General features: G+C 51.0%; 1 protein-coding gene across 1 annotated transcript in view; it reads left to right on the forward strand.

Moving 5' to 3' along the window:
* Positions 1-25,145, forward strand: part of HMCN2 (hemicentin 2) — a 138,387-nt gene that overhangs the window by 31,767 nt on the left and 81,475 nt on the right. Inside the window, exons 16-25 of the mRNA XM_039911770.1 lie at positions 4,035-4,229; positions 6,183-6,278; positions 7,395-7,522; positions 8,323-8,467; positions 9,630-9,742; positions 9,892-10,051; positions 11,007-11,172; positions 18,626-18,753; positions 20,340-20,612; positions 21,750-21,836. Of these exons, the coding sequence (XP_039767704.1) occupies positions 4,035-4,229; positions 6,183-6,278; positions 7,395-7,522; positions 8,323-8,467; positions 9,630-9,742; positions 9,892-10,051; positions 11,007-11,172; positions 18,626-18,753; positions 20,340-20,612; positions 21,750-21,836 (1,491 nt within the window). The remainder of the gene's footprint in view (positions 1-4,034; positions 4,230-6,182; positions 6,279-7,394; positions 7,523-8,322; positions 8,468-9,629; positions 9,743-9,891; positions 10,052-11,006; positions 11,173-18,625; positions 18,754-20,339; positions 20,613-21,749; positions 21,837-25,145) is intronic.

Raw genomic sequence — 25,145 nt, forward strand, 5'->3', positions numbered from 1 at the left:
GCAAACCACTGAAATTCTCCGTGTGTCAGTTCCTTCATCTGCAAAATGAGGATTCAATACCTGTTCTCCCTCCTACTTAGACTATTAGCCCCATATGGGACCTGATTATTTTGTATGTTCCCTAATCAATCAGTGGCATTTATTGAGCCCTTACTGTTATATATTGAGCATTTACTCTGTGCAGAGCACTTTACTAAGCATTTGAAAGAGTAGAATATAGAGTTGATAGACGCATTCTCTGTCCACAATAAGCAGGGAGAAAGACATTAAGATAAATAAATTATGGATAGGTACATAGGTGCCATGGAGCTGAGGGAGGGGTGAATAAAGGGTCCGAATCTAAGTACCCCAGCACTTAGTACAGTGCTTGACACATAAATACTTAACAAATTCCACAATTATTATACTTTTTTTTAATAATATACCAGATTTGGTGGGTGGAGCAACAGGTCTGCGAGGAAGGACAGTCCTGCTGCCAGAACCTGAGCAGTTTAGTAGACCTCCTCAGCCACAAGAGCCACAGGCTTGGCAGGGAAGAAACAGAGGCCTTGTAGGTGAGGAGCTGAGGACTCTGGGGAGCTGGAGATGGGTTCTCATGAGCCCACTGACATCCCAAGATTCTCCTTCCTACTTCTATGTTTTCCCTTGGAGTGCTGTCTGCAGAAATGAGGGCTTTCCCTCACACTTGTTGTATTTTTCCAAGCAGTGTTTATTTTCATTCATTCGTTCGTATTTATTGAGCACTTACTGTGTGCAGAGCACTGTACTAAGGACTTGGGAAAGTATACTGCAACAGTAAACAGTGGTGTTCCCTGCACACAGCTTATCTCAGCTGGAAATCCCCAAATCCCTCGGGGCAAGGGGGATTTTTGATGTCATGGCTTGGATGGATGTCCACTGCTTCCAAACATTAGGCAGAGGGAATGAGCTTTTCCTGCTACACTGGCTGGGGGACTTGGAAGGGTTAAAATGGGGGTAAAGGGGCTCTGGTTGGAGTCAAGAGCCTTGATTCTCAGGAGATGGGACTCCCTCAAATTGTTCCGAAAAAAGAGTGCAACATCTGGAGTCAAGCCACAGGCCTCAGGCCTTAGGGAAACTGAAGACGGGGGTTGTCCTTGGTCTCCAGAGCACTCAACTGGACTCCAAAGTTCCTGCTATTTTCAGGCCCACATCTGTTCCAATCCCAGCTTGGAGGGAAGGAAGTGGGTAAATGACAGAGAGGTCAAGGGAGCATCTGTCTCTTGGCAAGATTGGAGGGAGGAAGAGCTTCAGTGGAAGGGGAAAGAGGTGCCCAGAGATCTTGTACTCCTTGCCACAGAGTCTGTCCCATGAAGTGGGGAGAGTTGAGGAGAGACATAAAAAGCTGTGTTGGCTCTGGAGAACATGCCTGGGGGAGGATGGGCTGCTTCCACGGGCAGCAGGCCTAGCCTTGCCCTCCCATTTCCAAGCTGCAGAAATAAGAGGGGGACCACAACACACAGTCCTTCCCTCTTCCGCGAGGCATGCACCTCTGTGGCAGAGGCCAGAGTTGCCTTCCAGTTCTCAGTAAATACCATCACCACTACTATTAATTCACCACTACTATTAATCAGTCTGTGGTATTAACTGAGCACTTACTATGTGCTGAGCACTGTACTAAGCATTTGGGAGAGTACATTATAATAAAGTTGGTATACAAGTCCCCTGCTCTAAAGGAGCTTCTAGTTTAGGGGACTATATTATTCAGGAAGGCCCAGGGCCCAGGTTGGAGGAGGGTTGGTCAGAAGTCCGGGATCTTAACTCCCCCAGGGAGAGCTGAGGGGCAGGTTGGGTTGCCACAATAATTTCCACTCAGCTTCTGCTCCCCATCCTTGTCATTCTACAGATACCGCTCTGTCTCAGGGGACCACTCCCTTCTCCTGGAAACACCCTCCAGCTAGAGGTTTTCTGACTCCATCCTCTCCTCTCTGGCTGATCTTTCTCAGTTTCTTGAGCCCCTTCTTCTTCTTCCTCCCACCCCCTAACTGTGCGTTCCTGCAAGGCTTTGTTCTGGATCCCCTTTTATTCTCCATTTATATCCACTCCCCTGAGGAGCTCATCCTCTCCCAGGGCTTCAACCACCACTTCTATGCAACTTACCCATCTCTAGCCTTGACTTTTCATCTCTGTGTTCTCTTATTTCCTTATCTAATTCCTCCTGCCTCCAGGACATCTCTATGCATCAGTATCCCGACTCCAGTTTAATATGCCCTAAACTGAACTTCTCATCTTCCCTCCCAAATCCTCTCCTCCACCGAATTATCCGTCAGTCGACAACACCACCATCCTCCCTGACTTTCAAACCTGTAACTTGGCATTATCCTTGACTCCTCCCTTTCTTTCAACCTCTACATTCAGTGTAACACAAATCCTGTCAGTTCTTTCTCTACAGCATTTCCCCTTCCTCCTCATCCAAATAGTCACCACACCAGTCCAGACCCTAATCATAGCTGAGAAGTAATGTGGCCTCCTTTGCCACAAATCATCCTTGTAGCCCTACCTAAGCTTTTAAATACTCACAACTCCCATAGCATTTATTTACACATCTTATCTTATTTCCTCCTATCTGTAATTTACTTAAGTGTCTCTTTCCTCTGCTAGATTGTAAACTCCCTGAGGGCAGACATCATGTCTGTTAATTCTATTGAATTAACTTAGAACAGTGCTAAGCGCTTAATACCGTGCTGTGCACACAGTAAACCTCAATAAGTATGATTGAAAAAAATACTCAACTCTCCCGATTGCTTAGAGCAGTGCTGTGCACACAGTGGGTGCTCAATCAATCAATCAATCACATTTATTGAGTGTTTACTGCATGCAGAGCATCATACTAGGCCTCTGGGGGAGTACAATATAACAGAGCTGGTGGACAGAGTGAGAGAGAGACAGAAGTGTAAATTAATAATAATTATGGTATTTGTTAAGCGCTTACTATGTGCAAAGTACTGTTCTAAGCACTGGGGTTGATACAAGGTAATCAGGTTGTCCCATGTGGGGCTCACAGTCTTAATCCCCCTTTTACAGATGAGGTAACTGAGGCACAGAGAAGTTGTGACTTGCCCAAAGTCACACAGCTGATAAGTGGCAGAGCAGGGATATTAGGGATAGGTACGTAAGTGCTGTAGGGCAGAGGGAGGGGCAAATAAAGGGGAAAAATCCAATACAAGGGTATTGTAGAAAAGAGTGGGAGAAGAGGAAATGAGGGCTTAGTCGAGGAAGGGCTCTGTAAATGTTTTTGACTGATTGACGGGTTTGCTGTTGCTCCCTAGTTGGAAAGGTCCATCCAGTGTTGAAGTAATTTTTTCAGAAGAGACAGGGTGGGGGAGGATCTAAGGGATGTGGGAGCTGGAAGTGTGAAAGTGTGAATTTGCACCCTGGTAGATGAGAAAGCCCTGACCCTCTTGGTGCAACCCTGGGCGTGGGAAGCCACTGAGGCCAATGAAAGACTGGGCCAGGGAAAGGCCCTAATATAGAAATCAGAGACAGAAAAGCCCTGGAGCTAAACCTCAGGCCCCTCCGTGAACCCCTTTAAGATGTCGGTCACCCGGCCAACCATTCTGTAAAGATCATACTTGGTCCTGCTCCAGCTCTCTGCGTCCAAGGATCCCGACTCAGAGAAATACGGACGGACGGGCCGTTTGAAGGAGCCGCAGGGCGTGGTGGGGGGAAAATGGCACCCCCTCGGACAGATGGGGCTGGTGGGGGCCAGCAACTGCCCGCCTCCGCTGGGAAGCTGGCACTCCCGCATCCAATAACTCACAAGTGTGGCGTGGGAAGAAGCCAAATCCAGGTTTACTCTCCCTTTTCAAATGAGTTGTGTAATTCCGACGAGGATGAGAGGGATCATTCTTGCTTCTATTTTCTCCCTGGGATGAGGCCGGAGAAGCTCGTAAGGCCAACGCCCCGGCGCTTGGGTCCCCCTCTCCCATTCCCTCCCGCGTGGTTACCAGGGCCGAGCATTGTTGTGATTCTGTTGTTGTCCCGACCGCTTCACTGACTCCGCTCTCTCCCGGCAGATGCTCCCCGCCTGGTGGAGACGCCCCCGGACACGGCGGCAGACGAGGGGCAGACCGTGATCCTGCCTTGTCGGGCCGAGGGGACCCCTCCCCCACAGATCACCTGGACCCGGTGGGATGGTAGACCGGTGACAGCCTTGTCCGGGCTGGCCAGAAAGGCCAAGCAGTTGGAGACGGGAGCACTCTTCTTGGAGAGTAAGAGGAAACGTAGCAGGGGGTCAGGGAGAGGATGGACTGAGGACCCTGCACATAAGACCCAACTCGAGAAGCAACGTGGCTTGGTAGAAAGAGCACAGACCTGGTAGGCAGAGGCCCTGGGTTCTAATCCTGGCTCTGTCGATTGTTTGTTGTGTGACCCTGGTCAAGTCATTTAACTTCCTCGTGTCTCAGTGCCCTCGTCTGTAAGATGGCTATTCTTCCTACGTAGACTTTGAACCCTACCTGAGACTCAATCAACTGTACTTATTGAGTGCTTACTATGTGCAGAACACTGTAATGATAATAACAATAATAGTGGTATTTGTTAAGCACTTACGATGTGCCAGGAATTGTACTAAGCACCGGGGTAGATACAAGGTTAATCAGCTCGGAGTGTCCCTGGCCCACATAGGGCTCACGGTCTTAATCCCCATTTTACAGATGAGGTAACCGAGGCACAGAGAAGTGAAATGACTTGCCCAAGGTCTCACAGCAGACAGCTAGCAGAGCTGGGATTAGAACCCAGGTCCTGACTTGGAGATCTGTGCACTATTCACTAAGCTGCGCTGCTTGAGAGCAAAATCAGGAATTAAACTGAGCCCCTGTGATTCCAGTGTCCACCACTCTAAAGCAGGAGGAACAAAGTATTTAAGGCATGGGATTGGCAGGGGCTGGGAGGTGGACATATTATCTGGGCCTCCACTGCCAGAATACAGTTGGATGCTTGACTACATGGGTTCCATTTTTCAGATTCTCTGCAGTCCTGGGTTTAAAAGCACCTTAAGTGCAAACTTTAAAATGAAAATGAATTGTGTGGTATTTGTCTGCATTTTGTGTGCTATTTTAGGGCCCAGAAAGTCTAATTTCTGCTTTTCCTGCAGGGCTCCCCCTATGGTGGGTGAGGTGGGGCTGGCTTATCCAGAGAGAGCTGTAAGTCTAGTTAGGTCCAGAAGCCCGGATGTGCCCTGGGAGGTGGTTCCGGTATGTTTTCAGTTGCTGATGGAGTGCTCCTGGATAGCTCTGGGCAGCCTCAATGGGTCCATTTTTTAGTAAGTAGTAAGCACTGGGTTAGCTACAAGCTAAGCAATTCGAACACCGTACGTGCCCCATATGGGGCCTCACGGTCTTAATCCTGATTTTACAGATGAGGTAACTGAGGCCCAGAGAAGTTAAGTGATTTACCCAAGGTCACTCAGCAGACAAGTGGTAGAACTGGAATTAGAATCCAGGTCCTTCTGACTCATTCATTCATTCAATAGTATTTATTGAGCGCTTACTATGTGCAGAGCACTGTACTAAGCGCTTGGAATGAACAAGTCGGCAACAGATAGAGACGGTCCCTGCCGTTTGACGGGCTTACGGTCTAATCGGGGGAGACGGACAGACGAGAACGATGGCGATAAATAGAGTCGAGGGGAAGAACATCTCGTAAAAACCGATGGCAACTAAATAGAATCGAGGCGATGTACAATTCATTAACAAAATAAATAGGGTAATGGAAATATATACAGTTGAGCGGACGAGTACAGTGCTGAGGGGATGGGAAGGGAGAGGGGGAGGAGCAGAGGGAAAGGGGGAAAAGAGGGTTTAGCTGCGGAGAGGTGAGGGGGGGTGGTAGAGGGAGTAGAAGGAGAAGAGGAGCTCAGTCTGGGAAGGCCTCTTGGAGGAGGTGAGTTTTAAGTAGGGTTTTGAAGAGGGGAAGAGAATCAGTTTGGCGGAGGTGAGGAGGGAGGGCGTTCCGGGACCGCGGGAGGACGTGACTCCCCGGCCCGTGCTTTATCGACTAGACCACACTGCTCCATTTCCCTCTCCACCCTCCCCTCTCTCTCCAGGGGGCAGAATGCCCTCTCCTTTGCCCACTTCCAGCTGGAATCCTCCCTTCCCCAAGGGCCCCAGCACCCACTTTGGAGTTGACTCTACTGAGCAGGCTTCCATCTCTTTTGCTTCCAGATGTCACTTCCGAAGATCAGGCCGTCTACATCTGCGGAGCCCAGAACGACTTCGGGAAGGTCCAGGCCGAGGCCAAGCTTACCGTCACCGGACATGGTTTGGTTCCTCCGTTTGTGTATCCGTGGTGCCCAGCACAATTATTATTGTCATCTGCTTTTGTTTCCCAAGCTAGTGGGATTCTGTCTCTGAATGATCTGTGACCAGTAAGGCATTCAGTGGTTTCCCGAGGAAATTTGGGAATTGGGGGCCAGTGATCCTAGGTGGGTATGGTGGGGAAGTCTTTCTCAGGAAGCAGCGAACACAATGGAACAAAAAGCCAGGAGTCTAGTCGTAAAGTGAGTTATTAATAATGATTATGGTATTTGTTATGTGCTTACATTATCCCTGACACTGTACTAAGTCAGGGGAAGCAGCGTGGCTCAGTGGAAAGAACCTGGGCTTTGGAGTCAGAGGTCATGAGTTCGACTCCCGGCTCTGCCACTTGTCAGCTGTGTGACTGTGGGCGAGTCACTTAACTTCTCTGTGCCTCAGTTACCTCATCTGTAAAATGAAGATTAAGACTGTGAGCCCCACGTGGGACAACCTGATTCCCCTGTGTCTACCCCAGCGCTTAGAACAGTGCTCGGCACAAAGTAAGCGCTTAACAAAAACAAATACAAATACCAACATTATTATTAAGTGCCATGGTGGATACAAACAAATCAAGTTGGACACAGTCCCCGTCCCAAGTGGGGCTCACAATGCCTGGCACATAGTAAGCCTTGAACAAATACCATTAAATATGTCTCTTCACACTGCAAAACCCTCCAATTGTTTCCCATCTCCCTCTGTATCAAACAAAATCTTATCTCCAGACTATAAAGCACTGCTTTAACTCTCTCCCACCGACTTACCTACCCTCTTCATGGTCTCAATCCCCATTTTACAGACAAGGTAACTGAGGCACAGAGAAGTGAAATGACTTGCCCAAGGTCTCACAGCAGACAAGTGGCAGAGGCGGGATTAGAACTCAAGTCCTGCTGACTCCCAGGCCCATATTCTATCCACTATGCCATGCCGCTTCTCTGAGTTGAGGCTGATGGGGGTTTTCTCCTCAATTTAATATCATTGAGTGCTTACTGTGTGCAGAGTTCTGTATTAAGCGCTGGGAAATGTACAGTAGAGGATAAATTAGAAACAGTCTCTTGTTCTCATAGTCCCCTCCTCTGACAGTCCCTCCGCAGATCGCCAACAGTGCCTCGGTGGTGCGGGTCCTGGAGGGGCAGCCTGTGTCTCTGCCCTGCGTCATCCTGGCCGGGAAGCCCTTCCCAGAGCGCCGCTGGGTGAAGGACGACAACCCGGTGAGTGCAGTCAATTGATCCATCGATCCATTTATTGAGCACTTACTGTGTGTGAAGCATTGTACTAAGCGCTTGGGAGAGTGCAATATAACAATATAATAGATGCACTCCCCGCCCACAACAAACTAAATATAAATGTATTCTGGATATGTGTGTAAGTGCTGTGGGGCTGAGGGGGACGTGAATAGAGGGAGCAAATCAGAAAGATGCAGAAGGGAGTGGGAGGAAAGGAAATGAGGGCTTAGTCAGGGAAGGCCTCTTGGAGGAGATGTGCCTCAATAATGCTTTGAAGAGGTGAGGGAGAGTGATTTTCTAATATGAAGAGGAAGGGCGTTCCAGGCCAGAGGTAGGACCTGGGCGAGAGGTTGATGGCAAAATAGACAAGATGTGAACCCGCTGTGGGCAGGGATTTTCTCTCTTTGTTGACGAATCGTACTTTCTAAGTGCTTAGTACAGTGCTCTGCACACAGTAAGTGCTCAATAAATACGACGGAATGAATGAATGAATGAATATAGTGAGTAGGTTGACACCAGAGGAGCGAAGTGTGTGGGTTGGGTTGTAGTAGGAGAGTAGTGAGGTGAGGCAGGAAAGGGCAAGATGTTTGAGTGCTTTAAAGCCCATGATAATCCCGTAGCCTCCAATCCGGGGGAGCGGCCTAGCCGGGACCTCAAGGGGTGACCACCGTCTGAGGGGACGAGCGGGCTGGTTCAGCTAGCCGGCCCCAACGCCTTGCCCCTCCCCAGCTCCGTCCCAAGCCTGGCTGGAGGACGGGGTTGAGCTTCCCCTCCTCTTTTTGCAGCTACAGCAGGGAGGGCGCCTCTCGGTCAGAGCCGACGGCAGCTTCCACGTCGACCGGACCCTGCAGGAGGACACGGGCAAGTACAGCTGCATCGTCGCCAACGCGGCCGGCTCTCGGAGGCAGAACGTCAAGCTGGTGGTGCAGGGTGAGTCTTGGGGCCCCGGAATGGGCAGAGCCGGAGGACACCCTTGGCTCCACTTTGTCCGTGACACTGTGCCGTTGTGAATCTGAAGATGCGACCCCTCTGGGCCTGCTCAATCAGGAGGCCCTGGGGAAGGGGTGCGGAACCCAAAGGACAGCTTCCGACCATCATCCCAAAGCTGGCAGTAGTTACTGAGCCCCACCGTGTGAAAAGCACTGTTCTGGGTGCTGTAGGGAATCATCAAAGGAAACAAAAAATGAGAAACAGCATGGTCTAGCGGGTAGAGCACGGGCCTGGGAGTCAGACGGATGTGGATCCTAATCCAGGCTCCGCCCCTTGTCTGTGGTGTCGTCTGGGGCAAGTTATTTACTTTCTCTGTGCCTCAGTTACCTCATCTGGGAAATGGGCTTAAGACTGTGAGCCCCATGTGAGACATGGACTGTTTCCAACCTGATGAACTTGTATCTATCCAAGCACTTAATACAGTGCCTGGCACATAGTAAGTGCTTAACAAATGTCACAGAAAAAGAATGAAAAATAATGACCCCTGCTTTCTAACAGGTGACAGCCTAATAATGAGGTAGTGAGGTCAGGTGGAGGGAGCAGTGTCCTGGTTGTCAGGACTCCTGTGTTCTTTTTGCCCTCAGTTCGTCACAGTATGACCCTTATGACTTTGTTTTCCTGCCTATTAAAGAGGGCAGTGACCATATCTTGAATCAAATTACCGTGTTCCCAGGCATTATACGCTTTCTCCTCTCAAAGTGTGGAGTAGGTTTGTGATATCTGTCATCCGTACTTTATAATTATATAATATTTAGTCAAATATAATAAACACCACCCTCTAAATTGCTTACCATGTAACTTGTCCTCTAATTGTTCCTCTCATCGTGCCAATCCATCAATGAGTCCATGGTAATTATTGAGCACCTACTGTGGGGAGACCAAAGAAAAATGATCAAGATCTCTATTATATAATATGTTACATTTGCTCATTGAGAGGAGAAGTGATAACGAGTCAGGACTACGCTTGTCTAAATTCCAAGTTTCCTCTCCATTAGATTCTTTTGCCTTGACTTTGCTCACGTCGCTAGAGAAACCCCAACTGAGCCATCAAGTGTCATCCATGTGACGTTATTCACTCTTAACTGGACTTTATTTGTTAAAGTGCCACCCAGAATCCAGCCTACTGCTACTTACCATGTTACCAATGAGGGGGTTCCCGTTTCTCTGCCGTGTGTTTCCACGGGAGTTCCTAAGCCCGCTGTATCTTGGTCCAAGGTAGGTGACCCGCCGCCTTTAGGTGGGCCTTGGGGAGGAATCATTTAGGGAAATGCACGCTGCCAACGTCGCGGAGTATAGCCCGTCGGGTGCTCTGGGAGAACCCCGGTCCGCTTAGGCCTGTTGTGGTGTACGGGGTTTGTTCACAGGAAACGAACGCCCTCTCCTCTCGGAGTCCCCGGCACAACGTGAGCAGGGACGGCAGCCTTCTGATCTCCCAGCCGGCTGCCCAAGACGCAGGGGCCTACGTGTGCACAGCCACCAACGCGGTGGGATTTTCCACCCAGGAGATCCGGCTTTCGGTCAACAGTAAGTATCAGGAATCAATCGATCGTATTTATTGAACTCTTATCGGGTGCAAAGCAGTGTACTCAGCTCTTTGGGGGAGTGTGAGGCAACAGCTGGTAGCCTGTATTTATTGAGCGCTTACTGTGGGCAGAGCATAGTACTAAGCGATTGGTATAGTTCAAAAGTTGTTTTCTTGTATTTATTGAGCATTTATTTGTGTAGAACTTTATACTAAGTGCTTGGGAGAGTACAATGTAGCGGTTGGTAGACTATTGAGTGCCTACTGTGTGTAGAGCACTGTACTAGCACTTGGGAGAGTACAGTTCAACAGTTAGTGGCTTGTATTTATTGAGCGATTACTTTGTGCAGAATACTGTATTAAGTGCTTAAGTTCTAGGTGAGAGGGAGGATGTGAGTAAGGGATTGACAGAGAGATAGATGAGATTGATGTAGTAATAATAACATTAATAATGATTCTGCTATTTGTTAAGCACTTACTATGTGCCAGTCACTGTACTAAACTCTGGCGGGGATACAAGCAAACTGGATTGGACACAGTCCCTGTCCCACATGGGGCTCACAGTCTAAATTCCCATTTTACAGGTGAGGTAAATGAGGCACAGTAAAGTGAAGGCACTTGCCCAAGTTCACACAGCAGACAAGAGGCAGAGCCGGGATTAGAATTCTGACTCCCTGGCCATGTTGCTTCTCAGTGATGTACAGTGAGTAGGTGTTGGTTTTAGAGGAGTGAAGTGTATGGGCTGGGTTGTAGTCGGAGATGAATGAGGTTGGGTGCGAGGCTGTGATCTGGAGCGACCTAAGCTAGGATATCTTGTGGAGCTCCCAGCTCTTTTAGAGGACCTTGTGGACCTCTTCTAGAGGAATCAGTATTAGTTTCTTTCCCACCAACTCACCTTCAGCTTCATCTTTTGAACCACGCCTCCTGATCCTTCTCCTTCTTTTCTCCCTCCATTAGCCAAACCCAAGATTATAGGGGATGGATCTCATGACCTGGATGGACCAATTAATGTCACTGCTGTGGCTGGACAAGAGACGACCCTTTCCTGTGAAGCCCAGGGCTCCCCCCCACCACTGGTTACCTGGAAAAAAGAATCCCAGCCCCTACCTCCGGTAACGGACAGGTAAACCACTTCCCGCCACAATTCTGCTGCATCCCACTTCTTCTGCCGTTGCTGAGAGGAAGGCAGACTTGCTGGAGAGTCAGTGGTAGTGCCGGTGGCGGAGACTGAAAGGTTAGGGCTGTGACAAATTCATTCATTCAATCGTATTTACTGAGCGCTTACTGTGTGCAGAGCACTGTATTAAGCTCTAGGGTGAGTACAATATGACAATAAACAGACACATTCTCGGTTCACAGTGAGTTTACAGTCCAGAGGGGGAGACAGACATTAATATAAATGAATAAATTACCGACATGTACATAAGTGTTGTGGGGCTGGGGAGGAGGGATGAATAAAGGGAGCGAGTCAGGGTGATGCAGAAGCGAGTGAGAGAAGAGGAAAGGAGGGCCTAGTTAGGGAAGACCTCTTGGAGGAGGTGCGCTTTCAGTAAGGCTTTGAAGAGGGGAGACTAATTGTCTGTCAGATTTGAGGAGGGAAGGCGTTCCAGGCCAGAGGCAGGATGTGGGTGAGGGGTCGGTGGTGAGACAGGCAAGGTAACAGGTAGACAGATGCCTCACTAGCCACACTTTGGCCTTGTCCCGAGGGGTGAAGCAGGGAAAGTGATCTTTCTCACAGGGATGGTGGAGGGATTGGGTTTGCTTAGCAAGGAGAGCCTGCTTTAGTGGCTTCAGTCCCACCTTTCCTCATTCGGTGCCACAGCTATTTGTCCTGCTGGTCTCTCGGGCCCCATCTTAGTTGCTAGTAGCAGCCACAGTGGCCAGTTCTGACTGGGGAGGGAGCTACCTTCTTCAGATCTGGGAGAGGGACTCTCCTTCCTCTTGCTCTCTGTCCTGCCGGGGACACTCTGCACAGCTCCTGCAGTAGTTTCTCTTCCCGCCCCGGGCTTAGAGAGTAGCAAAATGCCGGGCCCGTCAAGAGCACGTTGCAGATCGCACCTCTCCAGAGGGATTCCCACCCCGCGGGGGAGGCTCCAGCCGGCACACAATGATATCAGCCACTGGCGGGGGCCCTGAAAGAAACCAGACGTCGGGTTAGAAAGGGTCCCTGCCAGTTCCCTCTTGAACATCTGTCACCCCAAAGCAACTTTCTTGGAAGGCCTTCCCGCCTTTTGAGCCTCAGTGCATAGACCCCGGGAAACAGCTGGCCATCTCGTGGCTAATGTACACGAGGCGGGGGAGGAGGGAAAAGTGGGTGGAGCAGAGGCAGAGAGAGTGGGGCCGAACACCCCACTCCCGCTTTGACCACATTTGGCTTTCTGGGAATTTTTGGACGGTGCTGTCATGGTACTTACAAGGTAGCTGAGAGAAGGAAAGGCCTGGGGAGGGAGGGAAGAGGTCTGCGGCTTCCTGAGAGGAGAAGAACAGGTTATCCAAGTTCCCCAGCTGGACCTTCCAGTCTGCATTTACAGTAGCCTTCATCATGCGGCGTGGTGGGCCAAGGGGCTCGTTAATACCTTGTATTTTATTGGGATTTAAAATATAACGTGTCAGCCCCACTCCCATTCTGACCCCCATCTTCTCCTCCTCCCCTGTGTGGCAGGCTTTGCCTTAAGGGTTTCTCAGGCTCCCGGGCTGCATTTTTGAGGAGGAAAAGATCCAAGATGTCCTCCCCAGCCTGGCATCTTAAGGTGTGATTCCCAATTTATCTTCCCACTAAGCCCACCTGATCTACTCTGAAAGCAGTAAGCAATAGGGAGTGACCCCAGGGGTCATGGTACTGAACTCAGGACTGGATTGGAGAGCTTCAAGGCAGTGCTGCAGTGCTGGAGAGATGTGGGTTGTCTTTCATATACAATAATTTGCAAGTTTTTCTTTCATCAAGTGGCCAGAATCCACTCCTTCCTCCGCACCCCCTCGCCAAACTCTAGCCGCATCAGGTTGGGTTGGTCTGATGTGGACAGGCTGCTAGGTAGGTTCCCCTTGGTTGCTTTCAGCCTCAACTGCAGGGTTTGGCCTCTTGCATCATAAAAGTGAAAACAGAGAGAGATGAGAGAAGTCAAGGAAGGAGGAAGCCTTGTCCTCTCAGGGACTTTCAGACTGGAGACTTAACGAAAGCAGAGATAGTGTGTGGTTCAGGAGACCTGTTCGGCCAGCCCTGGGGACGACCCAATCCCACTCTCCCCCTCAGGAAGGGGGTGACCGCTCACATCCCTTTGACATGGCACTGTCCTGGTGTGAGATGCCTGGGATGCTGAGTGTCGAGGAAGTGTTGCTAGGCAGCGTTGTTTGTTTGCAAATTCGAAGCCACACAGCTGTGAAGAATCCTGGCCCGAGCCTGGATCCCGACGCCCCAGGCCAAAGTGGCCAACGGATCCAAACAGCAGGGCGGGCCAAGGGGTAGTCAGGGAGGTGGCGAGGAAACGGAGAGGATGGGCCTCGCCGAGCCTTTTCCTCCCTTGGCTGCTCCCTGAACTAGAAATCGATAAAAGATGCCTGGAGAGGCTCCTGGGCTTCTGGGAGTTGGGGACAATTTCCTACCCGCCCTGGGGACTGGCGGTGGGGGAGCCGTCTGGTCAGCCAAGTCAGACTCGAGGGCAGAACGCTTCACTCCGGTCCGGGGAATCTGTTGGTGATTAAATCCTAAAGGTTTTGAGCAACAGGAGCAAATACACAGGCGGATAGAACAAGAGAGGGGCTGGCAGAAAAATCTGTTCAGAGAAAAACACAGAGGGAGCCAACCCCAGCTTCCTTCATCCCTCCAACCCTTGCCAAGTTGTGTTTCAGCATTAATCTGTCCGTCAACAAGAATTTCCTCTGCACCCACAGAGGGCACAGTGCTGTGTGAGGCACCTGTGGCCCACGGTCAAGATGGAGCCTGCTCCCTGGTCTCGAGGAGCTCCCCGGCTCTCTACTGGGTGGTGGGTGAGGTTTCAGATCAATTTGGGGGGATACTGAGGCAGAGAGCAGCATGAGAAGCAGCAAGGCCTGGTGGACAGAGCATGGGTCTGGGAGTGAGACGATAAGAAGGTCATGGGTTCTAATCCTAGCTCCGCCACTTGTCTGCTGTGGAGCGTTAGGCAAGTCACTTCACTTCTCTGTGCCTCAGTTACCTCATCTGTAAAATGGGGATTAAAACCGTGAGCCTGATGTGGGACAGGGACTGTGCCCAACCCGATTTGCTTGTACTCCCCCCCAACTCTTAGTGCTGTGCCTTAAGCATCTAACAAATACCTCAATTATTATCAGAGACGGAAAGAGAGCTGAAAACTCTGTGGTGGCCTAGAAGAGTCGGGGAGGAGCCTGCTCTCAAGTGGTTGGTCCTGCTGCCCAGCCTGTGTCTGGGAGATGGGGTCAGCGGATGGACCCACCTCTGCTCTCATCCCTGCCCCTCAGTTTGGATAGGAGTGGCAGAGTGGGAAGAGGCAGGGACCGGATCTAAAACCTGCTCATCCAGATCCTTAGGTGGTCCCTCGGGAAACTTCCATTTCCAGATGTCCAAAGCCACTGAAGAAAGAGAACCTTAATTTTTTTTGACCCACCCTTGCCCAAGAACAGGAACAGCTTCTGGAGGGAATCCAAACTGTTTGCTCCCAAGGAGGTAGAATTCCCTTAATGCACCTCCGACTTTCCCCGCAATGCAGGCTTCAGGGAAAGTCTGATAACACCCTGGCCAAATGGCCCCACTTCTCCCACGGCCTCGGGGCCATCACCACAGGCAACTGGCTCCTTCACGGGAGGGGCGTTTTCTTGACACTCGATTCCCAGCTGAAGGGACGTGGGCTTTCCCCCGCAGCGGGAGAGGAGCCACAGGTGGGGCCAGGCCAAAGGAAAGTCTTCCCCATTTCTGAAGACAAATGTTTTCAGCGGATCACGTACGTGCTCGAAAGCTGAGCCCAAGCACATCTAAGTTTTCTAACCAATCCAAGGCCCTGGAGTGGAGAGGCCCTCTGCCACGGTGACTGAGAGTCACAGGAATCTTCACTTCACAGGACGAATGAGCTGCAGTTAGCCTGGAATCCTCAGTGCGTCTAATCAACTCACTCGGTCGCAGCCGTCACTTCCCGCTTAATTAAATTCATACTGTGGGTTCTGGCCTTAGTCCAGGCCTCCACTGGCGGGAGAGTGAGCCTATGAGTTACTGATATGAGACTGGGTTTGAATAGGTGCTAACTGAGGATACTGGAGGTGCTTTATTGGGTGGGAAAGAGTCTCAGCGAGTCATCTGCTTCCTCGGGGGGCACCTGGTGTGATTAGCCACAGAAGCAGAGTGTGGCATCTCAGTCTGGGTTTGGTTAGGGCATCTTAGGGTGGTTTTGAGCATGTGGAGTGGCTCCTGGGGGTCATGTGTGTCTTCTGTGGAACTGGCTTTTTTCTATGGTGTCTCTGGGGTATCGGAGCATGTGATGAGCATTATCTGTGAACGGGTACCACTGATGATAATAGTATTTGTTAAGCTCCTGTATGTGATAAACACTGAACTGAGCGCTGGAGTAGGTACAAGATAATTAGGCCGGGGACAGGCAGGTACAAGATAATCAGGCTGGGGACAGTCCCTGTCTCACGTTGGACTCACAGTTTGTGGGGGAATGAGAACAGGTTTTGAATCTCCAAACTGGAGATGAGGAAACTGAGGCACGGAGAAGTTACGTGACATGCCCAACACCACACAGCAGGCCAGTAACAGAGCCAGGATTCGACTTAGGGCCCCTGACTCCTAAGCTCATGCTCTCTCCACTAGGACTGTGGTGTCTGTATGGTTGTACATACATGGATGGGGAAACACTGGCTATCAGCTTGTGTGGGAACAAGGTTCTGCAAAATAAAAAGATAAAGCTGTTGACTTTCAAAACAGGAAATTCTCGACAAACCTCTCGGCTCTCTCATCTGGGCTCCAGGCGTTGCCATCTGGCCTGTTATTCGGAGGATGAAATATGCTTATCCTAATTATACTACAGTTGTTGGTTTTTTCTTTGTTTTTGTTTTTTTAGTTTCAGTGACAGCCAAAAGCAAAGAGAAAAGACTGTTTTTACCCTTCCCCTCCTTCATGCTGTCCCTTGCACCTCTCCACCAGACCAGCACCAGTAAACTGGCCTGCTGGCCGACCCACTCTCGTTGTCCTCCTTCCTCTCCAGTTCTGGGTGAGAACTCCCCTGGCAGAATTCCTCTCCCCACAGTGTAGCTCTGATGGATCGCTGAAGAGAGCTGTAGAGCTGGGACTTGTTGCTTGTAGAAACACAAATCACACTCCCTGATCCTCTCCTCAATCTTGCTTTATCTGCTGCTTTTCGGTCTGCCGTGATGAATAACATGAGTAGTGGGAGGACTACTGGGACAAGACCTCCAACGATTGGACAGGGCATCTGGTTTCTCTCCTCAGCCCTGCCATCAACAGCAGAAGTATCATGCTCCTGGTGCCTCTGTTTCCCCATGTAAAAATAATTATTATAGCACTTATTAAGCTCTGGGGTAAATACAAGGTGATGGGATTGGACAGTGTCTGCCCCACATGGGGATTCATTCTTTCATTCATTCAATAGTATTTATTGAGTGCTTACTATGTGCAGAGCACTGTACTAAGTGCTTGGAATGGACAGTTCGGCAACATGTAGAGACGATCCCTGCCCATTGACGGGCTTACAGTCTAATCGGGGGAGACAGACAAAAGCAATAGCAATAAATAGAATCAAGGGGATGTACATCTCATTAACAAAATAAATAGGGTAATAAAAATATATACAAATGAGCAGATGAGCACAGTGCTGAGGGGAGGGGAAGGGAGATGGGGAGGAACAGAGGGAAAGGGGGAAAAGGAGGATTAGCTGAGGGGAGGTGGGGGGGAAGAGAGGCAGCAAAGGGAGCAGAGGGAAAAGGGGAAGCTCAGTCTGGGATCATAAACTATCTTCTCCCCATTTTACAGATGGGGAAACTGAGGCTGAGAGGTTAAAGCAGACTTTTTATGGTACTTATTGAACATTTACTATGTGCTAGGTGCTGTACTAAGTGCTAGGTTAGGTACAAGCTAGTGAGACCCGACAGAGTCCATGGCTCACAGGGGACTCACAATCTTAATCCCCATTATACAGATGAGGATACCTATGAGGTAACCGAGGCAGAGAGAAGTAAGCTGACTTGCCCAAGATCACACAGTGGACATGTGCAGAGCCAGCATTAGAACCCAGGTCCTGTAGCCTGTTCTCTCTCCACTGAGCCTTGCTGCTTCCCCAAGGTCGTACAGTAGGCTAGTGGCAAAGCTGGGATTCAAACCTGGATCTCCGACTTCCAGGCCCACGCTCTTCCTGATAGGCCAGGAGCTTCCCCTGTCCCCGCTCTCCACACATTCAGGGAAGTATTACGGATCGGCGGAAGGAACTCCGGTAGAAAGTGAGAGGGAACAGCATGGCCTAGTGGGAAAAGAGCACGGGATTGGGAATCAGAAGGCCTGGGTTCTAATCCCAACTCCATTTGCCCGGTGTGCGACCTTGGGCAAATCATTTCACTTCTCTTTGCCTGCTTCTTCATCTATAAAATGGAGGTTCAATACCGGAACTCCCTCCTACTTAATCAGTGAGCCCCGTGTGGGACGGGGACTTGTCTGAACCGATTTTCTTATATCTACCCCAGCTCCTAGAACAGTGCTTGACCCATAGTAAGCGCTTACCGAATACCATCACTTTTAGGGAGCTATGGAAGCAAGGGTCAAGAGAATGTGGGCTTCAGCAGTTAGGTGCACTGGGGGCATCTCTTATTTTAATTATTCCTGCTTCGTAACTGGAGATGTTTCCTGGAATAGACAATGCCTCCCTTGGTTGACTTGAACTTGCTCCCGCCTAGAGGCAGGAGGCTGGACTTGATGACCTGGAGGTCTCTTCCAGCTCCCAGATTTAGCACTGATGCAAAGGCTTCTCCTTCAGTCTAGACACCTGAAGACGGTTTTCTCCCACCCGCCCCCAGCCGGGCCCCAAGGACGGTCTCCCAGACATCGCAGCTGTGGGTGGACAGCCGCTCTCCGCTCCCGGCTTTAGTTGGGGGCGAGCAGCCTGGAAGGGGGCTCCCGTTGAGGCGAGCAGATGTGGGCTGGGATGATATCATGTCTGCCGGAGCCCGGAGGGAGGTAGAGGCCAGTCTGGTGCGTGGCCCGAGAACGACTGCAGGGACCTGAGAGGGTGGTAGTTCTTTGAAGCTCGTTCCGTTGTCTGACTTCCTTCCCGGACAGAATCGTGGAGAAGGGGGAAAGAGAATCAGGTTTTTACCCCAGATCTGGGGGGAGGTTGGGACCAGAGAAGGGGAGTGGGTCTGAGTTTCTTCCTTAGCACCCCCAAAATCCCCAGGCCCCAGCTGAATAAGTCTCTAGTCAGGTTGTTGAGTTCAATGTCGATTTTCTCCTGGAGTCCCTTCTCACTTTTCCAGGAGGGAGGGAGCCTGGGTAGGAGGGAGGGAGGCTGGGAGAGCTAGCAGTCTCTCAGTCAGGGGGAGCTTATGCCTCCTCTCTTCCCACCCTCACTCCTCTGCTCCAGGCATAGACTTCTCCCGTCGGGGTCCCTGCACCTGGCGGAGTCCCAAGTGACCGACAGTGGCCTGTACACCTGCACGGCCACCAACTCTGCCGGGACCACGTCCCGCCGCTACGTCCTGGGAGTGCAAGGTACCAAAACTGGGCCCCAACCCTCCGGGGCCTGGCCTGGAAGGGTGAGGGGGGGCAGCCAGTGAGCACGGGGCGACCTTCTGGCTTGCCAGAGGGAGGGTATGTACGTACCTAGTGGGGAATAGTGGAGGGTATGGAGGGTGGAGAGGGAACAGCTGCCTGGACGTTGACCCTCCAGGACAAACCGGGATTCGCTTGGGCCCCCTGTCTCCAGCTTCCAGATGGGGAAAGGAGCAGATGGGAGCCTCGGGTGCAATTGTCAAGTTCTGTAGCGGCACTTCTGCTCCCCGTGCTACCTATGATGGAGGAAGAGAGGACCCATTCGGAGCCTCTTCCGTTGATTGGAGGGAAGGCGGGAGGGGAAAGAGTCAAGCCTCCCTCCTTGCTGCACCCCTATAAGCCATCTGGAGCTTTTCAGGTTCCACAGCAAGTTCTTCCGCCCCATCCCAGCTGCCTGTTCCGGCTGCTAGGCCAGGGGTCCGGTCCCGGATTGGGTAGCCAGTCTTTCTTGAAGGGAAAGCTTCTGAGAGGGGAGCTGACAGCTGCTCCCGTGGCCCTGGCCGGCTCTGGGCCCGTTCGATTACCACACCAATTATCACGTTGTCTCTTCCTCCCTCCTGGCTGGGAAGTGGGTTGCCGCTCCCTCTGTTCTCCAATCTGGGTTCATACCCCAGTGGAGAGCCAGGAAGCCAGGGACAGGCCGTTCCTTTCTCCCCCAGCCCCCCACCCAGGGGAGGCTGGCCAGTTACCGAGGAGGCTAAGGCCGCCCGGGGCTGTGGCCAGGACCCCATCCTAGTGGGAGGACTCGCAGCCTCCCTGCTCACTTGGCATCCGGGCCAGGCCATGTTGGGGTCCGGACTGAGTCACGCCCTTGCAGCCATCCTTTCGTGCTGATGTCGGGATCACTCGTTGACTGGAATGGACTGGGCTGGAGGTTGGCTGTCCCCAGGCCTCGTTCCTCAGAAAGTCAGGCAGGTCCCAAGCTGTTGAGCCAACCACCTTGCTCCAAAATGGCCTTCTGCTGCATGGCTGGAGTTTTCCTTCCCTCGATTTCCACCCCACTCCTTGGTACACCTCCCTCTTTTCAGCCTGCTCCATCCCCTCTCTCCTTGTATGAACAAAGCGGTCCATCCCCTAGGAGACTTTGTTTAGTTTACTGGCCTCTATTTGGCTGGGATGCACTCCAGCTCCTTGGATCCCTGAAATACCTTCTTTGTTTCCATCTTGTTAATGTTGTCTCTCGTGCTCCTTCTTCTCCCTCCTTCTCCCCCCCGCCTCTGCAATCTCGAATGTCCCCCAAGCCTATAGTAGCTCTCCATCTGGACCCTTCCCCATGCCTCACCGTCCCTGCCTCTCCCATCACTTCTTCCCCATCACCCCCTTCATCCCTTTGCCAGAATGTCCTTCTCCAGGATGTCACAGCTTAACCCAAGCACTTTAGTCGCAGAGCCCAGTCCTGGGCATTCTGGAACTTGTCAATCCGGGGGGGCAGGGTGGGACCCTCCCCTCTACCCTGGCCGGGCTGGGATCAGACCTGCCCCCGCATTATCCCTCCCCTCCCCCAGCCCCCAATGCTTCCCTTGCAGTTCCCCCTCAGCTCCAGCCCGGTCCGAAGGCGTTGAAGGTGCTGGCGGGTCAGAGCCTGGTCTTGCCTTGTGTGGCTGAGGGAGAGCCGGTGCCCCAGTTCAGCTGGACCAAGAATGGAGCCGCCCTCCAAGTGAGGGGACAGGACGTCCTGGACGGCCCCGACGGCTCCGTCCACTTGGAAGCCGTGCGGGTCTCCGACGCCGGACACTACCGTTGCGTGGCTTCCAATGGTGCGGGGGAAGATGCTCTGGAGCTCAACCTGGATGTGCTGGGTAAGTCTCAGGGGTCAAGGACAGAACCCCCTAAGAACCGAAAGCATTGTGGTCTAGTGGATGGAGCAAGGGCCTGGGAGTCGGAAGGACCTGGGTCCGAGGCCCAGCTCTGCCACTTGTCTGCTGCCGCGTGACCTTGAGCAAGTCACTCCACTTCTCTGGCCCTCAATAATCTTATCTGTAAAATGGGGATTAAGACAGTGAGCGCCGTGGGGGACAGGGACTATGTGCAAACTGATCACCTTCTATCAACCCCAGTGCTTAGAACGGTACCTGGCACATAGTAAGCACTTAACAAATACTATAAAAAAAAAAAACAAAACTGGAAGCTCTTGTTGGTCCCAACTTCAAGCTAAAACTGATCAATCAATCAATCCGTGGTATTTATTGAGGGCTTACTGTGTGTGGAGCACTGTATTAAGCACTTGGCGAGTACAACATGACCAAGTTGGTAGACATATTCTCTGCCCACAACAAGCTTAAAGTCTAGAGGTGGAGACAGGCATTCATATAAATGAATTAATTATCTTTTCAGTCCTCAACCCTCTCCTTTCACTCCCCCTCCCCACAGCTCAGATCACCTTAATAATAATGACTGTGGTATTTGTTAAGTACTTACTGTTTGCCAGGCACGGTACTAAGCTCTGGGGGGGTTACAAGCAAACTGGATTGGTCTCAGTCCCTGTCCCACTTGGGGCTCACAGTCTTAATCCCCATTTTACAAATGAGGTAACTGAGGCACAGAGTAGTGAAATGACCTGCCCAAGATCACACAGCAGACACGTGGCAGAGTCAGGATTAGATCCCAATACCTTCTGAGTCCCAAGCTTGTGCTCCATCCACTTCGCCATGCTGCTTCTCGGCATCCTGAATTCCAACAGTTGTTTTTTGCTTCCCAAGCTTTCTAACTACTTCTTTTCAAGAGATTAAGGCCATGCCCACCAACTCGGTTATGCTGTACTCTCCCAAACATTTAATACAATGGTCTGCACACAGTAAACGTGCGATCAATATGATTGATTGATTGATTGTTTAAGGCCTCAGCCCCCTCTTGTTTTTTGAAAGAGGGGCTCCCCCGTGTGAGGGGGGAAGAGCCCCCAGGTTTACCCAAGCCTGTGTCCCCCTCCACTCCAACAGAGGCTCCCCACTGGGACGACGGCGGTGTGGATTTCCTGCTGGAGCGTGTGGTCCACGAGAGCGCCACCCTGCCCTGCCCCGCCAGAGGTGAGTGAAGACAAACTTGGGGTGGTTCCCCCCTCTCCGCTTCCCAGCACCCACACTCTGGTGCCGAGCCACCAGACTCCCCATTAGAAGGGAGGGTGGGAGGGAGAGGCAGAATAGAGGAGCCCCTAGGTTTGTACTTGTACTTCCTGAGTCTCAGATGCCTGCCTCCAGGCCCAGGTGGCTCTGGGCCCCCTGTCTGAACAATGGCTGCCCTCCTCCCTGGACCAGATCGGCCCCTCCAAGCAGGCCCAGAGAGAAGGCCGGTGCTGAGGCTGGTGAGCGTACTGAATTGCCCTTCCTCCACCCCCACGACATCCCTCTTCTCTCCGTTCAGACTGGTGGGCTTGCCCAAGTCAGTGAACCTCTAGACGGTCATCTCACTGTGGGTAGGGAATGTGTCTGTTTACCGTCGTATTGCACTCTCCCAAGCGTTTAATGTAGTGCTCTGCACGCTAAGCGCTCAATAAATACTATTGAATGAATGAATGAATGAGGTGTACATCCCCTTGATTCTATTTATTGCTTTGTTTTTGTCTGTCTGTCTTCCCCAATTAGACTGTAAGCCCATCAATGGGCAGGGATTGTCTCTACCAAAGTGTACATTCCAAGTGCTTAGTACAGTGTTCTGCACATAGTAAGTGCTCAATAAATACTATTGAATGAATGAATGAATAAAAAAACTCCATCGAAGAAGGACTTTTCCCTTCTTGCCGAGCCTCCTCCAGGGCCTGGGGGGAGTGCAGCCGGAAACTCCAGCTGAAATTCCTGCTTCCAGAGGTAGAGTGGGAAAGGCAGGGGCTCGGGGATGATAAGGTTGGGGGAGAGAAGGGCTCTGGGGGAAGAAAAGCAGGAGGCTCTTGAGACTCACCTGAGCATGCTGGTGACACCCTTTACTGGGGGGGCCTGGAGTGTGTGAAGCCCCAATTCCAAATGGTTCAAGCCGGAAGGACTGTTGGTGTCCCTATTCCCAGGGGAGCCGGAGGGTCACCTAAGGGTGAGGTCCAGGGGTAAGGCCTTCATCTTTTAGCTGTGTGCTTCTAGTGTCTCTCCCGGCCCCGCCGGAAGGCACAGGTGAGAAGGAGGGGTTTAGAGTGAGGGGTAGTTCTCAGACCTGTCCATTTTTGGGTCCCACTGTATTGTTTTCTGCTCACTTTCCCAGTCCTTCCTGAGAGCAGGCTGCAGGTAGAGGCCGCCACCCTGTGGCTGAGCGTGGAGGCTCTATTTGAAAGCTGGGTTGTGCTCAGCTGATTTCAGGCTGTAATGAATCCCCCAAACCAGATCCACACCCCCACTGTGGCCGATGTGCCCTTTATTGGGCCTCCCTCCACCACCCTGATCCTTGAAGATTCAGGTGGGAAACCTCATACGCCTCGACTTAGCTCTGCTCTTGGAGCCTTCATGGATTGGGGAGTATTTCAGGACATTCCTGCCTTTGCCCTGCCCCCCTCCAACCTCCCTTTTACTGGTATTTGTTAAACGCTTACTATGTGCCAGGCTCTGTATTAAGTACTGGGGTAGATACAAGGTAATCAAGTTGGACACAGCCCACGTCCCACGCGGGGCTCGGAGTCTTAATCCCCATTTTACAGATGAGGGAACTGAAGCACAGAAAAGTGAAGTCACTCGCTCAAGGTCACGCCGCAGACAAGCGGAGGAGCCAGCATTAAGATCCGGGTCCTTCTGACTCCCAGGCCCGTGTCCTATCCACTAGGCCATGCTGCTTCCCCAGGGGAAATCTGAACAGTCTGTCCGAAATCCGGATCAGCACGGCATAGTGGATAGAACACGGGCCTGGGAATCGAGGTCATGGGTTCTGATACCGGCTTTGCCACTTGTCTGCTGTGTGGCCTTGGGCAAATCACTTTACTTCTCTGTGCCTCAGTTACCCCATCTGTAAAATGGGGATTGAGACTGTGAACCGTATGTGGGACAGGGACTCTTTCCAACCCGATTTGCTTGTATCCTCTCCAGCGCTTAGTTCAATGCCTGGCACATAGTAAGCGCTTAAGAAATACCAAAATTGGTATTTATTATTATTAATTGGTATTTATTATTATTCTCCTTCTTCACTACTGGGGAAGGATTACGTTTACTATTAGAGGACCCTGGTCCCCTACACTATCCCGATTAAGGGACTGAGCAGCCATGTCCTTGCAGAATCCATGTTGGGTTATTAGATGGAAAAGTCCGGATGTTGAAAACGTCTGTTTTTATTTTGTATTCTTCCAAGTGTTTAGTACAGTGCTCTGCACACAGTAAGCACTCAAATATGATAGAATGAATGAATGAATGAAATGGTCCATCCATTTCCAGGATGGCAGATGTCAAAGACAGCAGTCTGCACAGTTAATAATAATTGTGGTAATTGTTAAATGTTTACTACACGCAAAGCACGGTGCTAAGTACTGGAGTAGATAAAAAACGTGATCAGGTGGCATTTGGGACTCACAGTCTAAGCGGAAGAAATCAGGAAGCAGGAAGAAACAGATACATCTGATACTAGCAAGGGAATAGAAGACAAAATAGAGGAATAAGAAAGTAGTGGAGATGGCAATCAATCCATCAGATCAGTAGTGTTTATTTAGTGCTTATTGTGGACAGAGCATTTTAGTAAAGGCTCGAGAAAGTAAAATACAGCAGAGATGGTAGATATGATCCCTGCACACAAGGAGCTAACAGCCTAGAGGAAGGCAGACATTAAAATTCAGAGAAGCGGTGTGGTCTAGTGAATAGAGCACAGGCCTAGGAGTCAAAAGGACCTGATTTCTAATCCCGGCTCTGCCACTTGTCTGCTTTGTGACCCCGGGCAAATCATTTAATTTCTCTGTATCTCTGTTCCCTCATCTGTAAAATGGGAATTAAGACTATGAGACCATGTGAGAGAGACTGTCTAACCTGATTAGCTTTATCTACCCCTCTTTTCCCCCCATTTCCCTCTGCTCCTCCCCCTCTCCCTTCCCATCCCCTCAGCACTGTACTCGTCCGCTCGTCTGTATATATTTTCATTACCCTATTTATTTTGTTAATGAAATGTACATCGCCTCGATTCTATTTAGTTGCCATTGTTTTTACGAGACGTTCTTCCCCTCGACTCTATTTATCGCCATCGTTCTCGTCCGTCCGTCTCCCCCGTTTAGACCGTAAGCCCGTCAAAGGGCAGGGACCGTCTCTATCTGTTGCCGACTCGTTCATTCCAAGCGCTTAGTACAGTGCTCTGCACATAGTAAGCACTCAATAAATACTATTGAATGAATGAATGAATGAATACCCCAGCGCTTCATACAGGGCCCGGCACTGGTGGAGATGGGA

The sequence above is a fragment of the Ornithorhynchus anatinus genome, chromosome 4, assembly GCF_004115215.2.
Source record: "Ornithorhynchus anatinus isolate Pmale09 chromosome 4, mOrnAna1.pri.v4, whole genome shotgun sequence".
NCBI lineage: Eukaryota > Metazoa > Chordata > Mammalia > Monotremata > Ornithorhynchidae > Ornithorhynchus > Ornithorhynchus anatinus.